This window comes from Muscardinus avellanarius (assembly GCF_963383645.1).
Source record: "Muscardinus avellanarius genome assembly, chromosome: 9".
Taxonomy (NCBI): Eukaryota; Metazoa; Chordata; class Mammalia; order Rodentia; family Gliridae; genus Muscardinus; species Muscardinus avellanarius.
The window spans coordinates 48,815,146-48,832,314 of record NC_137795.1 but is presented as its reverse complement, the minus strand read 5'-3'; the positions used below and the strand labels follow the sequence as shown (position 1 = coordinate 48,832,314).

Here is a 17,169-nt window from a genome sequence, read left to right as displayed (position 1 = left end):
AGGCAAATACATGAGTAAAATGCAATAAAATTATGTAGAACTAGTCTTATTTTCAGTTCTTTCCATTCACTCGCAAAGTTGTAAGTATAGTGTTTTTGATATTTTGAAAAATCTTATAAGAGTTTAAAGTCAGTTTTATTTGCAGATATCATGAAATTTGGATTTATAAAGAAGATAAATTAGGGTATAAATATTTTTGTAGCAAAAGGACTCTTGTAAAAAAAAAAGCATACCATTACTTCAGAAATGACAAGCTTCACTTCTGCTTTTTACATGATTTATATTTACCAAAATGACCTTCAAGTGCTACTTCTTCAAAAAAAGTAAGTTTTCTTTGGAATACTTGGGATATTTCCTTTTTTTTAACCATCATTACATTTTTTTCATAATTTATTGGTGCATTGTAATTTTACAGCATAGTAAGTCAAAGGTGTGTGTGTGTGTGGTAGTAGGGATGGAACCCAGGGTCCTTCTACCTCTGGGCTACATACATCTCTCCCTGCCCCCACCCTATTTTTTACTTGGAAACAAAGTCTCACTAAGTTGCTGAGGCTGGCTTTAAACCTGTAACCCTCCCATCTGTCTCCCAAGTACTAGGACTGTAGGAATGCAACACCACGCCCAGCTCTTTTGAAAATGAGGATGTGGGATGTATTTGTTTTGTCTTTACTAAAAGATCACTCGCTCATTTCTGTATTTCATTGAAAAGTTACTTTATTGTGCATTTTTATAGCACCTTGTCTACTACATATTTCTGAAATAGTCATGGGGTGAAAAATACATGAGCAATTCATATATATATGCTTTAAGTTGTAGGACAATTCTATATTCTATTAAATATAAAATGTAGTAGTTATTGTAAGAGAAAAGCATGTTGTGCTCTGTTGAATATGAATACCTCGTCGATCGGTAATGTTGGGATGATTATGCTCACGTGATCCAGCTGTAGGTATAAAGAAGCCTGGTGGAAGGCCTCTTTGAGAAGCCTGGATTGGTTCACGTATTCATATTTCAATTGGCTTTATAACAGGCTTTCTTATATGCCTCATATTGGCTCCAGGCTCACTGGGCTTAAAAGGAGCCAAAGCACCATATGGCTTTGGCAAAGGAAGAGTGGCATCTGCCTCAGGAATGTAGGCATTTGGACGCTGCTCTGCGGTCGTGTAAACACCATTGGGCAGCTGGCGATTATCTGTGTCTGCAAACTCCTGCAAAGAATAATTTTTTCCTTTCAGTTTCCTGAAAACTCTGAAGTTACTTCTTCCTTAGGGCCCAAAAGACACCACTGAGTCTGAGCAGCCTGATATTCCCCCCCCCAAAAAAAAAAAACCAGGAAAGCAAGAGAACCCCCCCCCCCATGTTGCATTTCATTCGAATGGACTGTACTGCTCAAGCATCATGATACTGGGGTTTAGGGTTTATCAAAAGCCATTCTGTGGAGTCTAAATGCGCTGTATTCCAACCTAAATATCTGCCATTAAGATATAATTATTTTCAGGTTTTTGACAAAGGCAAGACTATATTTCCTTTGGTAAGTCACTGATGGGCAAATGTTAACAATGGAAGAGACAAGAAGTGGAATGAGAAGGGAAAAATGGTCAACAGTTTGCCTTGAGCCTCAAGGTCTTCAAGATTCTGCCTGTGCTTCTGGAAGATAGAGCAATCTCTTAAGATGCTAAAATTGAGTCTACATGATGGAGACAGGTAAACGACAGCAGGACACCCTAGGTAAAATTTGCCCCCAAAAGTAATAGTTATAGATGGTGAGAATATTACAAATTGGTCCCTGTGCTCAGTACTCCTAGTTTATGTTTGGAATGTGCATTTTTCTTGGTTAATACAGTAAATAGTGGTACTTTTAGGGATAGCACCCTTGAAAGTCTGAGTTATAACCCCAGTATGTAGTCTCTTTGGAAAGAGATGCCTAATTCCAGCCTTACACTACTGAAAAGTTATGGTGGTGGACAAAAGAGCTGGGTGTCAAATTTCCAGGTGGATTCATGGTAGACTGGGACTTGGGTCAGATGTGGAAGGAGGCATGGAGTCCTGTGGTGCATACTAGGGGTTATGTCTGCAAAAGGATGTGGCAGTCATAATATTGCTACAGACTTGGCATAGGATGGAATATGTGGAAAATTCTACACCTGGCACCACATGATGGTTGCAGTAAAAATGCAGGTACGCCAAAAATATTATATAGAATTACCTACAGGCTATGTGTATAAGGTATATATGAAACACAAATGAATTTTGTCTTTGGACTTGGGTCCCCTTCCCCAGGATAGTACATTATGTATATGGAAATATCCCCAAATCTGAGAAAATCCAAAATACTTCTAGTCCCAAGAATTTGGATAAAGGCTAGTCAACCTATACAGTGGGGGAGTTGAGCCCCCATGCCCTCCTGAAAACCACCCTTTCCTGGTGCATTTCACAAATGTATCATGGAAGCCACAGCTTACCCGAGACTTTTCAATTATGGCCAACTCATACATTTCTTCATCTCGAAGTACCTTCATCCATTCTTTCTCAATGTCTTTATTGAGTGGCAGGCCCTTTTCTATCCTAGCATTGCAAGACAAGATGAATTCTTCTTTCTCCCTGACTTCCTTCTGGAGCTCAATGGTCAGGGCTTGTTTTATAGACAGCTCAGCAACAAGAGCCATCATCTTCTCGGTAGCATCTTTGATCCTTTTCTGGTAGCCATTCATCTAGAATTGAAGCACCAGAGGCTTAGTCAGTGCATATGTATGTCCCTCGATGACTTGAAGAAAGCGGCAGATGGCTTGCTATTCTTAACAGTGGGCGGCTTGAAGGAAGAAGGGTGTAACTGGGAATTTATAGAAAATAAGAACTGAAAGAGATCTTGGGGCTTTAGCCTAACACCCTGGTTGTGTAAGTAAGAGAAGAAAACATGTTTATGCATTTATTTTATTTCAAGGTGAATGGCATCGAGAGGACTAGCTTAGTGGCTATTTTAAGAGTTGAGGAGAAGGGAAAGTGCTCTTAATGCTCCAGTTCTGGCCTGATTCTGTCATGTTATGAGTTTGTACCTCACCCAGCGGAGCTTTCGTGGCCATGGCAAAGTTCTGGCCTTTGCTTTTCTGTGGCATTACAGATGCCTTCCAGAGAGACATCGCTTTGACAGATCAGCCCTCAGTGAAAAATGACTTCCCCCCAAGAAAGGGAAATTCACTTTGCAGAAGGAAGGCAGGCAAGATTCAGATTTCCAGCATCTATTACATGCGAGGCACTGGAGAAATGAGGAACTGTTGCTGCCTGCTGTAGTGCGCAGTCTGAGGTTATTTTCTTCTGTCTCCATTAGACAGTGTGGGTTTCGTATGGTGTGGACCGTGTGCCCCTCCCTCACACTTGCCATGAGAGTAGCATACAGCCAGTGTGCAGTAGCTGAAGGCCCTGTGCTGGCGAGAAGCTACGAGGGACCACGGAGGCCAGGAGAGCAGCCGCTCCTCTCATTGCTCAGGGCTTTTTCTTTGGGTGTAGCTTCTAACAGTCCTACCTCCAGCAGCTTTGGATCTCCAGCCCCAGTATCTTAAGCTTATGAAGCTAGGGAGCTCCATAGTCCCTGCTTTTTCTCACCAGTGTCATGAGCCTCCAGGTTGCATGCCTGCTGTTCTCCTTAGTGATCTTCAGTGAAAGATCTGGGGGCTCTGGCTGAGTTCTGAATTGGAGTCTCCCTACTCAGACCATTGGGTAAATAAGGCCTTCTGCTCAAGGGCTAGGAAGTTTGTGCATGCCATACAAATATAACAATAGTCACCCTGCTAAATGAAACTTACATACTGTTAATGAAAGGTTTAGGTTTTCTAACATCAGTTCATTCAGGGACCAAGACTGAAACTAGTTTGGAACAAGTCTCTAAGTCACTTGTCTTTTTATGTTTTTCAAGTTCTAAAGCCTAATCTCTCCTGTGCTTCTCTCAGAAAACCCCGTAGTCTGGAAAATGAAAGCTAGTGGAGAAGTAGGGGCAGAAGAAAGAAGCAGACCTTTTTGGCTAAGAGAAGAGTGTCCTGTTTGCAGGCCTGAGTTTTGCTGCAGAGCCTGTCTGTGAGCCGGGAGACCTGTTCGTAGATGAAGTCCTTCTCTAGTAACTTCTCTTCCTTCTTGGCTAGCTGCAGTTCCAGCTACAGTTGAAAACAATTTCAATGGAAAGAAAACAAAGTCCTGTAACATACAATATTTCTTAGAGCACTATCTGACCACAGCCCTGTGAAGGAGACCTATTGCTTTTTTAGTAGCTGAAATACCTCTGGAAAGTATTTGGAGATGGGTCAAGACCTCCCCAAACCCTCCAGATTGCTCTGGGGTTTCTTCCCCCATGGTAGACTATGGCCCCCCTCCCCAGCTCCTTGTGTCTATGCTGCTATGTTTCCATCAGGGAGACAAACCCACCCATCCATTCAAGAAGCCAAACTCCCTCTTTCTGGCCATGAGAGAGGTGCCTTTGCAATCTTGAAACTACTCGTTTTGACTTCTTTTGGTGTCTAAATCAAGCTCACTAGATTATGATAAAAGGGCTCTATTACAGCTAGAATAATAAGGTCTATCAGCCTAAAAGGAAACAGGATCATAAGTATCTGAAACTGTATCAACACGGTGAGGAGATGCAGTGTTGGGCAAAAAGATTTACCTCATCTAATTTTTTGATCATTTCTTTTTCCGTCAGATCCTTCCCTGGAAGGAGGCGAATTCTGTTCTTATTCTCAGAATCTATAAACTGCTTCTGCAGGTCTCTTATTCGGTCTGTACACTGTGAAAACTATTTAAAAAGAAACATTAGCTTTAAAATGAACTCTTCCTCTGACTAAATCTTAAAATTGTATAACCAGGGTCTCAGGAGTCCTTCAGTAGGACTGACCCAAGGGAGGGGGAGGAGAACTCTGCTTAACACCCATCAGCTGTGACCCGTAAGCCATGTTTCTGCTCACTCAGGAGATGGCGAGGTTGGTGCCTAGGAAGCTGAGTTCACAAGCAGCCCTTTAATTGCTTCCCATTTTGTGTTAGTTTCATGGATCCTGTGTGGATTCAGGGCAGTCCAGGTACCAGGGTAGCTAGTATACAATATCCTGGACTCCACTTTAAAACCTTTTGCTGGTGACAGGCTTAATGGGTAGCCCCCTGCCAAAAAAAAGATTAATTACTGGGTCAACCCAGCATACATTCTGTGAGGAAGTCTCACCATCTGTATATTTGTTAGACCCTTAAATATAGTGATTACATTTGCTGAATCCTTTAGACTTGGAGGTAGACATATGGCTACTTCTAAATAGGAATGGTGGCTACACTTAGTTTTTGCTTTATTAGGAGAGATGTTGGAATAGGCTGACAGTCAAGAGGCATTGATTTCATCCTCCCTACTGAATAATTGTGTGATAAGGCACTTCTCATCTGAGTGTCCTCACTTGTCACATGGGAAGATAAGGCTCAATCCCAAGAACTTGATCCAGTAATGAAACAATATACTTAAAATACTACAACATGCCCATGAGAGTGACAGGCAGAACTTTTAATTGTTGTTCCTCCTCCTTATAAAAAGAATTTTTAGTGGTGACTAACATTATTACTAACATTACTAATTAAGTAATGTTCCCTTTACTTAATTGGGAAACCAAAGACACAAAAACATGGTGTCTTTATTTCTCCATTATCATTTGCGGAAAAACTGTTCATTTTCTCTATAAAAAGAAAATTTCTGGCATCCTAAAATAGTTTGTGAAATTCTAAGATCCCTGAAATATAGCGATTAGTACAGGAACTAGGAGGATATGACTCATGATAATTCTTGGATCAGTCTATTTGACAAAAACTGTTTCAAACAACTTGGGGGTGGGAGGAGCAAACCCTAACAGAATTTTGAAAATGATGCAAAAGGGAAGATTTTTTTTAAAAGCCTACTACAGCTGTAACAAATAACAGGACATGACAAGAATCCTGCCCAGAGGACAGAGCACAGACATGGCTTGTCTGAAGCTAGAAATGTCACATTGTGTCCTCCCAGCGCACATAGGATGAGCTGAGTAGTTGTGGTTTGAAGACTAATGCTAAACTTCTGTCCACCTATTCTTAAGTTTAGGATTAACCATGACATTAATATATAAAATAGAATTAAAACAATCTTATTTTTAAAAAATTGTTTTTAACTGGACCTGTCTTAATTTTGTAACCAGAAAAAAAAAAAAGCAAACCTGCCCTTTCAGAAAACATAGGTCAAAATTTGTTCCTGCTACATAGAATCAATGGGGAAAAGTTTAAAATGCAAATTGAATACTTTTCTTCTGTTTTCATTAAGAATGATTTGCTACATGTGAATAAAGGGGCCTTATATTCACGTTTTGCTTTGGGTTATTGTTTGTTTGAATTTTGGGGCTTTATTTCGCTTTTAAAATGGAGTGTCAGAGGCTAAGTTATTAAAGGAGACTTACATAAGTTAGTAAGGATTCTTGTTATATGTGATTATAAATTTTTATTTTTTGGTATTGGGGATTGAACCCAGGAGCATTCTATCACTGAGCTATATCCCCACCCCTATTTTATTTTGATACAGGATCCCACTAAGTTGCTGAGGCTGGCCTCAAACATGCAATCCTCTTGTCTTAACCTCCCAAGTACTGGGATTACAGGTATATGTCATCACACTGAGCTGTGATTGAGAAGTAAAAACCAACAATCTCCTGGTAAATCTCTTGCTCCAGAGCACAAAAGTACCAAAAAAAAAAAAAAAAAGCAAGATGGTCCCCATGTTCTTCCTAGCAAGCAGAACAATGTGATTATGCTAGGGTAGTGCGAGCCTAGATCTCTGAAGCTGAGCTACAGAGAAGTCCCGGGTATAAATTCCAAGAAGGGCAGAAAATGCTTTGTGAGAAAAAGACAGTCTGTAGCTTGGACTCCTGGAGCACAGATTTTCCCCTGGAGCAGTGCTCAAATACCATTTCAAACAAGGTGCCATTCTAGCCGGGCTTGGTGGCTCACGCTTGAAATCCCAGCATTTGGGAGGCTGAGACAGGAGGATTGCGGTTCGCAGACAGCCTCAGCTACTTAGTGAGGCCCTGTTTCAAAACAAAGAATAAAAAAATAGGGCTGGGGGTGTAGCTCAGAGGTAGAATTTCCCTGGGTTCCATCCCCAGAACTGCAAAAACAAAAAACAAACAAACAAAACAAGGTGCCACTCATGGTTCTCATGGGTACCAGGAATAGCATGGCTTGGTGTACATGAAAGAATTTGTATGATCCGTAGACTAACAAAGGGAAAAGACAAAACTCAAATGACTCAAGAAAGTGGCCCATGACCTCTCCCTACCTGAATCTGGAGCACGGCGAGGTCAGCGTCCAGGGCCCTCTTAGCTGGCAAAAATTTCTGCGTCACAAGAATTTGCCTTTGCTTCTCGGCAATCTTCAGTTTTAGAAATCGGATCTTTTCTTCCAGGATGTGTATTTCAACTTCCCCATTCAGTTTCATCTTCTCTTGGATATTTATTTTTTCATAAAAAATACACACTTCTTCTTCCCGCTCTATCAGCTGAACGCCACTGTGGTCAAATTCAGAGGAAGGGATGAAGTGGGTATTGAGCCACGGTTTTACTTTAAGTCACTATGGTTGCCTCTGGCTTTGGGTATAAATATATACCAACATGGTAATTCCAGAAGACAAGAGATATTTACCAATATTTTTTTAGTTAAATTATATATTGTATCTTTCTGGGGACAGGAGGTAGAGTTAGCATCTCTACTTTGATGCCAGTCATGTGCCCGGCCAGTGTCTCTGTAGGTCCCAGTGGTTTTTCTAAGGTGGGAAAGGATGCCATTACTAGTGTGTGTACAAAGTGATCCCATAGCCTGATTCTCTTCAGACCACAGACTTGCCAACCAGTGCCTGGCCAGGAGCCCACAGGCACAGGGTGGGGAGTGGGGGAGGCCGGGGAATGTTTCTGGAACAACTCTGCTCTATATAAGTTGCCAGCCTCATTATTTTTCTAAGTTGAGTATTTTTATGCTAATTTCCCCATAAACAGGCAAAAACCTGCCCTTTGCAATCGTGCTGGCAGGTTGGGGTAGGCGACCTCTCCTAGAGAGGTGACTATGGGAAAGAAAGAAAGAATTTTCTAACTCCAGAAGCTCTGGCCTGGGAGCACACTATTGGCCCAAGTGCTTTGGATTGTGTCAGGACCCAAAATGGAGTGTTTCCCTCTTCAGAGAAAACACCTATCAGCCCTTTGAAAAAGAGCTGCTCCTCGAGGAGCCTGGAGGCCTCCCCCACGCCTGCACCCATCACCTGGAGTTCCACTTTGAACTGGTTCCATGCCTCTCCTCCCTCCAGCCAGGTAGACATGTAGTTTAATCTGCCTAATTGCACCTCAGGATGTTTTGTTTTGTTTCCCTGTCAAAGACTCTTCCCATGATCAGGTTCTCATGACTCCAGAAGCCAGGAGCAAAATTTTATCACCTTTTGTTTTCTCAGGGTCTAGCACTTCACTGCCTTGGTATACCAGGCATACACAGAATTTAACGTAAAAAGTCTGATGCCAGATGCCATCACCGCAGGGTTCTGCAATCTCATACTCCAGTTTCTCAAAGCAGAAGCATCTTGGGGAAAAGTTCTAAAATATTAAATTGAGTATGGGCATACTTGCAGCCTAGAAGAAGTAATGCTACCCCTCAAGGCCTTTCTAACTTGTCGAGAACATGAACTAGGAGACTGGCTTGATAAATAGAGTTAAGAACGAACTTCTACCACAATGAACACAAGTTCTGAAGACATACCGATGCCGGCTGTGTGGAAAGAACTTGATGTTCTCAGGGACATCCTGAATGGGGCCTGAGAGAGGACTGTGATCTTCAAGTGAGTGACTTTCTGAGCCCTCCCTCTTTCTTTTAGAAGGATACCAGTTCTTATTTTCAGGCAAAACACATCGCTCCCTTCCTTCCAGAGGCTAATGAAACCTGAATGTCACTGTCCCTTACTACTCACATCAACTCTAGGTAGGAAAAGGGGAAACAGGTCTAGGTCTGTTCCTGTTCCTGGTTCTCACCTTTCGTTTCGCCGCTGCACAGCCTTCTCGTACTTCTTGCGAAGCTGCACCATCTCCTCTTCTATCATGGTGATCATATTGGCCAGTCTGTCCATGCTGTTTAACTGGGCTTCTTTCTTCTCCTTCATTTCCTGAAGTTTTGCTACGATTTTGCACACGTCGTTTTGCATGCTCTCTCTGATGGTGACATTGTTGGCATGCTTTAGCATACAATTTTGCAGCTTTCTTAAAAAACAATGGGACAGTGGGCAAGATTATGATTTTCTTTAAAAACATCGAAGCCTTTGGAAATGCAAGCAGCTCAAAGTCTACTCTTGCTTTAGTGTGTCTCTTGAAAGGACAGTGGTAGCTCTAATAATGACATTCAGAGTCCCATCTCTTTTGTGGTCTTCCCAGGTCTCAGCTTCTCCATCCACCCAGAACAGGACACTTTTCTTTGTGCCTCCCTTTTGTCAGAGCCAGATACTAGTCAGTCCTTCTTGCTCTGTTGTCTTGGGTGACTGCTCTCCCGAGGACAGAGGTGGCTCCATTGATAGCGTCTTTGGACCTGAGCTGATGCCTGATCAGTGCAGGGCCTAACTCATGCTGAAGGAAATTGCAACCTCTGTCAATTTAATGTCCGCTTAGATGAGAGCCTGGTTGGAGAATTATACCTTTATATATCTTATATTACACCTCCTTTCCAAATGAGACCCTTTTCTATTATCTTTATTAAAAGAAACTGGGCAGTAATGGTTTCATAACAGAAAAAGTCCTGCTTGTATAAACTCAGGGACTAGCAGACAAATTAATAAATTACTACTTGACAAATACCCTTCTGATTGTTAATATATAGATGAGCTCATTTAATTAAGTCTTATGAAATATGTATTTTATGGAGAAGGGAAATGAGCCCAAGTATCTTGTCCATGGCCACACAGCTAGTAATGGCAGGGCTGGGGTCCGGTTCTAGAAAACCACATCACTTAAACCACGCTGTAGTGCTGTTTCCATGGGCACGTTAGATGCTTTAAAATCTACAACCAGGAGATGCGGGCTAATTAACAATTTGGTTGTTTTCTAATAAATGCAAAATTTGTGTTTTCTAATTGGGCAAATGAACATTATAAAATCATCATAACAAACAGTTATATGTGATAGCTTTTCATTCATTGAAAAAATGTGGCTTCCAAACAGAAGCATAAACAACTGTGTTCACATGCTTAGGTTATCTAGGAAATGAAGTGTCTGAAAAGGGTCTTTTCCAGCTCTCTACAAGACTATTATTTTCTCTTTTATGATTCCTTTATTTTAGAGTTTGAATGAAACAGAAGATAAGGCTTTGAAAAAACAATTATAACTCTTACCTCTCTTGAGAAACTGCACTATTTCTTAAAATCTCCAGTTCATTTAATGACATTTTATGCCTTTCTCTTATTTCATTTACTTTCTGGTGAGCTTTGTGAAGCAGGTTAACAAACTTGTTTCTTTCATTTCGAATTGTGTCATACAATTTAGCAAACTCTATAAGTCTGTGAAAATACAAAGTATTGTCTGAACCATGTAAACCAAAAGTCAGTTTTCCCCACCTAGATATTAAATCATTCAATTATTTTACCTCCGGTGAATTTCACGTTTTTTCTTCCTGTAGATCCTGATTTCAAGATCCTTTGCTTTGATTTCCTTAACAATGTTGCTATATTTTTTCTGCGAAGTAAATTACATTACATATGAAATAAACAGAAACCACAGCATATGAACTCTAGCTGGACTCTGGTTCATTCCCATCCATTACAGACTGACCTACTGTGGTCTGCTGGTCTGTGGCCATCGGGGTGCAGGGGGCACATCTGAAAACTGCCTGGACTGATGTCACATTGGCTAGGACAAGGGGCTACTTAAGGAAAAGAAATAATGAGGGAAGAGAAAAAAATCTGCATAGGTTGAGTTTGAGGAAAAGTTAGAATATTGAGAGAAGAGGGATTGTGGATGGTACAGTTGGACTGGTTAAGTATAGAGTTTATGGAAGAGAGATGAGAGAAGATTTAAGTGAGGCTTTGAAAAAAATATGATGAACCCCTCTGTGAAGAGACTTTGTAAGAGACTGAGCAGTGATGTGTGTGTGTGTGTGTGGTACTGAGGATTGAACTAAAGATCATTCTACCTCCAAGCTACACCCCCAGCCTGACTTATTATTTCACTAAGTTGTAGACACACAAGGTTCCTGAGGCTGGCCACAAACCTGGGATTCTCTCAGCCTCCCGTGTACTGGGATTACAAGTGTGTGCCACCACCATACCTGGATCTGAGCAATTATTTTTAAAGTGCTTTCCCTTCTTTGGGCAGATGGGTGTGTTTTCCTCCACAATAAAGCACTGTGCAGAGACCATCACAGATTATGCACAAAAATTTCAAAAAGAAAGTGGCTATACCTCTGAAATCCTAAAAAGATACCAAGTGCTAAGTATATCAGTGATTCTGTCCGAATTGAAAGACATTGGGTCCTTCATCTAGGATAAGAAGCATATTCCAAGATGAACTGGCGCTGGTGGGCAGCAGAAGGAAGAGTCTGTCAGCTCTCTCCAGCACTGCTGTTTGGCATGCATAATTTGGAAGAAACTGTCAGAAACAAGACAGATGTGAAGTAATTTGATTATATTCTTCACAGTGAGGACAGGAGTCAAGAGGAAGCTGAATGTGTAAAGAATAAAACAGGTGTAAACAGGCAGTGTCATCCACGTTGTGTTGGGGGGTGAAAGCAACATTGATTTTTCCCCTTTTGTCTTTTTTTTAAGTAATGTAGATGTGGTATGAAAGGAAAATAAGATTTAACACCTTCTTATGGACATGAACTAATCAGAACTAATGCTTAGCAGAGTAATTCCTCATGCTCAGAATCCTAAAGGAATAAATAGTATTTCTGCTTCATCAATTTCAAAATCTCAAAAGGTAGAATTGTCTTATGCTTTAACATGAATTAGCTCACTTAAGGATGAGGTTTGGGTTATACAATCACATATAAATAACATATATATCATTTGGAGATTAATCAGAACTTGTCTAATTCATTCATAAAACACATCAGTTTTTCTTATACCTCTAGCATTCCTAAAATTTCCCTAAAAAAGGTGGCCCACGCGTGTAATCCCAGTACTTGGGAGGCTGAGATGGGAGGATTGCGGTTCGCAGACAGCCTCAGCTACTTAGGCCCTCTGCAACTTAGATCCTGTTTCAAAATAAAGAATAAAAAGATAGGGCTTGGGGTGTAGCTTGGAGGTAGAATGTCCCTGGGTTCAATCCCAAGTACTGCCCCCACAAAAGAAAAAGAAAAAGGAGTGTTTAACTAGGAAACATTCATCTCTTTCCAGCCAATAGCAGGTGGATTTGAATGTCTGGTTCCCATCCCAGACTTCAGTAGAGACGGCCTCTCTCATCACTCCTTCTACCCTCCACTGTCCTCTTCTCCCTGGCTGCTGTCTTCCACTCCTGCCTAACCACTCTGTCTTTCCCTTCTACTCTGCCAACCCCCACACCCCCACTCCCCACCCCAGGGACTCTGCTGAGCTGCTTCAGGGATGGAATCCACACTGTTCATCAGGGACCCAGTGACCTTGTCATCTCACCTCTCCTGCTCTCTGGCTTCACCATTTCACATCCCTTCTCCCATATTCCCTGTGCTAACCATGCCGGACTTTTTAGCTTCTCAAATGTTAAAATAGAAAAATAAAAATTGAGTGGTTGATGTAAAAAATTTGCTGTAGGTTATGCGATGTAAACTTTGTTCTCTCCAAAATCTGTTTAATCTCTTTGCTTATTAAAGCCCTGCTGTACATAAGTTCTTTCTGGGGAATGAGAGAAACTGTCATCTCCATACAAATACTTAGAATGAGAATAAAGGCTGCCCTTGGAGACAGCCAGCACCTGGGTCAGATGATAAAGCACACTATTTTTAGTAATATGTCATAGTCATTTTTTCTTGTTCTGGGAATTGAACCCAGGAGTACTTTGCCTCTGAGCTTGATAACCCCCATCCTTTCTCATTTTAAAACAGGGTCCACTAAGTTTCTGAGAGTCCTGCTAAGACTGACAAAAACCTGAAATCCTCCTGTCTCAGCCTCCCAAGTACTGGGATTACAAGTGTGTACCACTGTGCTTGTGTGTGTGTGTGTGTGTGTGTGTGTGTGTGTGTGTGTGTGTGTGTGTGTGAGAGAGAGAGAGAGAGAGAGAGAGAGAGAGAGAGAGAGAGAGAGAGAGAGACGCGCGCGCGCACAGACAGACAGACACAGACAGACAGAGACACTGGAGATTGAACCCAGAGGCATTCTACCTCTGGGCTATACTCCCAGCCCTTTTTCTATTTTTTTTCTTTTTTGTTTTGAAACAGGGTCTCACTAAGTTGCTGAGGCTGGTTTTAGGCCTGCAACCCTCCTGTCCCAACTGCTCAAGTACTGGGATTACAGATGTGCATCACCATGCCAAGCTCAGTTTCACTTTTAACGGTGAACTGCCAGGCATAACTTAAAGATAATCTTTATGAGGAATAAATGATTCTAATGTCAGAGCTTTAGCTGGCATGGCAGGAGGGTTTTATTTGGGGATGTTGCACTGGGCCATCTCTCGATACTATGCAGAATCTAGGAAAATCAGTGATGAAGGTTTATCCTGGCATTGGTTTGAAGGGAACGTGCTGGTGAAGTTGGTGGGAGAGCTGTGGAATGCTACTGATCTTGAGTTGTTCCTACACAAATCACAGTGGGACCCGCACTGCTAGTGAATCCCTAACTACCTGTAGCCTACGCGCCTGCCAGCCCTGTCCACTGGAGCTACTACCTTATTCTTACCAAGGACTATCTGGCCAATCTTCTGCACAAGCAGTTGTTCTTTTTTCCCCTCCAGATTGCTGACTTTTGCTAACTGAATCAATTTTTCAGTGCATGACTGAGTCTCACTTAGGAAAAATTTATAGTTGCTAAGCATATAAAGGAGACTTAGAGTTATAGCTTTCTAATGAACATTCCACTGAAAAAAGGCTCCTTAGAACTCTTATTGTAATTAACATGTGGTTACCAAAAGTGCAGTTACCTGAGCTTTCAGGAAATCCTTGGACTTCTGCTCCTTTTCATCAATTTTGATTTGTGTCATGCGGACAAGGTTGAATAACAGATCTCGCAGGTTTTCCTGTTCCTTTAAAAGCTTGTTTTCTTCATGAAGTTGCTGTTCCACCAATTTTGCTTCTGCTTCTGATAAGATTTTCTTTTGAAAACCACAACATAATTATAGCTTATTTGTTTGAAAGAACACAAAAAGCAGCCCAAGATACTAGTCTTATTATTTCCTGTGTAGATTTATTAAAACAGAAAGTAACTCTAATGCATTAATTCTAGTATTTTATTTTATAAAAGGATGTTCAAGCCAGGTATGGCGGTGTACACTTGTAGTCCTAGAACTTGGGAGGCTGAGACAGGAAGATTAAGGTTCATGGACAGCCTCAGCTACTTAGTGAAGCCCCCCTCAACTTAGTGAGACCCTATTTCAAAATAAATAATTAAAAATAATGCTGGGGGTATAGCTTGGAATCAAACTGCTCCTGGGTTCAATCCTTAGTACAGAAAAAAAAAAAAAGAATGTACAAACCAGTTGGTAAATATAGAACTTTTTCTTTTTTAGACTGTTTTCAAGCAACTGTAAGAAGAGTCATGAAAGCATGTCTTAAAATTCTTCAGAAGTAACAATAGCCAAAAATTGAATTAAGTTAGATATTGGTGAAATAAAACATTGTTATTTATTTATATTTTGGGTGGTAGTATTTGGCATTGAACCTAGGGTAATGTGCACGTTAGGCAAGTGTTCTACCTCTTAGCTACATCCCCAGCCCTCTTTATATTTTATTTTGAGACAAGGTTTCCCTAAGTTGCCCAGGCAGGCTTCAAATTTGGAATCTTTCTGCCTCAGAATGAGTAGCTGGAATTATAGATGTGCACCATCATGCTGGAACTACTGTTTTTGTGAACTCAGGGGCATTCTACCTCTAGAATACACTTCTAGCCCTTTGTATTTTTTTTATTGTGAAATAGGACCAAAGTTGCTGAGGCTGGCCTCGAACCTGTAATCCTCCTGTGAGCCTCCCAATGACTAGGGTTACAGAGGTACGTCCAGTGGTATACCACCATGCCCAGCTTGCTGTCTACTTTTACTGTAATCAACGCCCTTCTATTTTAAAATTTGTTGGTTTGTATAAGTTTTGCCAGCTCAAACACATCCTTTTTTCTTAAACTTATTGTGAGATTGGAGTGAATTTTGAGACAAGGAAGGGCTGGCCATGTAACTTAGTGGTAGAACACTTGCTTAGCAAGCATGAGGCCTTCAGTCGGTCCCTAGCACTGCGAAAAAAATTTCTTTGGATATACAATATATTTTTTTTATTTTTTAGGGAGTTTGTATACTCTTCTGTTGCCTGTGCCATTGAAATCATATCCAAGAAATCACTGCCAATTTCAATGTTGTGAGGTTTTATGACCCAGATTTTCTCCTAAAAGTTTATAGTCTTAAGATTTATATTTAGGTCTTTTATCTATTTTGAGTTAATACTTGTATATGGGATTAGGTAAGGGTCCAATTTTATTCTTTTCCATGTAATTATTATTTTTCAACAGTATTTAGTTAAAAGATTATTATTTCCACCACCAAATGTTCGTGGAAACCTTGTCAAAAATAACTTGACAATATAGGGAAGAGTTTAGCTCTAGGCTTGTATTTAACTCCAATGGTTTATATATCTGCCTTTAGAACAGTACTACACTGTTTCAGTTATTGTAGCTTTATATGGTTTGAAATCAGAAAATATATATCTTCTAGCTTTGTTCTTTTTCAAGATCGTTGTGGGTATCTAGAGTCCATATTCCATATTAGGATAGATTTTTTTTCTGAAAAATAAATATATAAATATATCATAGTTTCACCAAAAAAAATAGAAAAAAATATTCTCTGGTAAGAAAGAAAGTAAAAAGAAATATTGAAATGTTATCATCTTTAAGTCATCAAAAGCTTGGTATCAGACAAATGAAACTGTTATGTGAGATTATCATTTTTAAGTTTGGATAAATTGCTATAATACTAGATGTCAACCACTAAGCCAAGCATGGGAGGGAGGGATGGGGAGAGAATGGGGTGGGGATCGGGTGGGGGCTGACTGGGCGATGTGTGCATGTATGTCTACAAAAGCTTGTATCCCACTATGATGTATGAATACAGTGCACCAATAAAAAATTAAAAAAAAATTTCAAAATCATTGAAACATCCTCACCATTAAGCATCGTGATGCTCTCTTTGATCATACTGTTATTGATGAGGTTTCACGAGGCACCGTTAACAATAAGCTAGGCATGCTGGCATATGCCTACAATTCTAGCTACTTGGAAGGTGAGGTAGGAGGATCATGAGTTTGATGTTGGCCTGGGTAATATACGAAACCATTTCAAAAAGTACAATCCGCCACCACAAGTTTTGCATTACTATCTGAGATAGAAGCTTAAAAGAGGATAGATAGTAACCTGTTGGGCCAAATTCCTTTTTGCTGCTTCAACTTCCTTGTGGAGCTCTCTCCTCCTTTCAGACACTAAAGAATCATCTTTAGGGATAGCGTCAATCTGGAAGTCAAAATTTAAAACAAGAACTAATAGAAAAAAGCAGATAGCTTCAATGCTATGTAGGTAACATACTTTTTAAGAAGGCAGGCAGGTCATGATTCTCAATCTATAGGAATTGCTTATTATGCTGAATATGTTTATAGAGTCATAGCAAACCAAAATATGAAGACCTGTCAAACATCTATTATTCACCGGCTGCAAATATTTATCATTTACTTAGAAATAAGTCTTACTCATAACAGTTAACATTTTGGAAGCTTGACTAAGTGCCTGGCAAGGTTTTAAGGGCTCATATGTATGATCTTATTGAATCCTTACAATAATTCCATGAGGTAAGAGCATCTCCAATTATACAGTTGAGAATGGGGCACAAACACTTTTAAGCAACTTTCCTCAGCAAGGCAGGTGCAAACCTAGGCAGCGAATTTCAGCACCCGTGCCCGTGATACTGCCCCGCCCCGCCCCGCCCTTTGGACGGTGATCTTTCCAGCACTTTG

General features: G+C 40.6%; 1 protein-coding gene across 1 annotated transcript in view; it reads right to left on the bottom strand.

Moving 5' to 3' along the window:
• Positions 1 to 1,004: 1,004 nt before the first annotated feature.
• Positions 1,005 to 17,169, bottom strand: part of CCDC146 (coiled-coil domain containing 146) — a gene marked incomplete at both ends in the record, with an annotated part of 131,363 nt that continues 115,198 nt past the window's right edge. Inside the window, 10 exons of the mRNA XM_080701051.1 lie at positions 1,005 to 1,208; positions 2,463 to 2,711; positions 4,008 to 4,145; positions 4,652 to 4,780; positions 7,319 to 7,547; positions 9,048 to 9,272; positions 10,394 to 10,558; positions 10,645 to 10,733; positions 14,109 to 14,279; positions 16,577 to 16,672. Coding sequence (XP_080557177.1) covers positions 1,005 to 1,208; positions 2,463 to 2,711; positions 4,008 to 4,145; positions 4,652 to 4,780; positions 7,319 to 7,547; positions 9,048 to 9,272; positions 10,394 to 10,558; positions 10,645 to 10,733; positions 14,109 to 14,279; positions 16,577 to 16,672 — 1,695 coding nt within the window. The remainder of the gene's footprint in view (positions 1,209 to 2,462; positions 2,712 to 4,007; positions 4,146 to 4,651; positions 4,781 to 7,318; positions 7,548 to 9,047; positions 9,273 to 10,393; positions 10,559 to 10,644; positions 10,734 to 14,108; positions 14,280 to 16,576; positions 16,673 to 17,169) is intronic.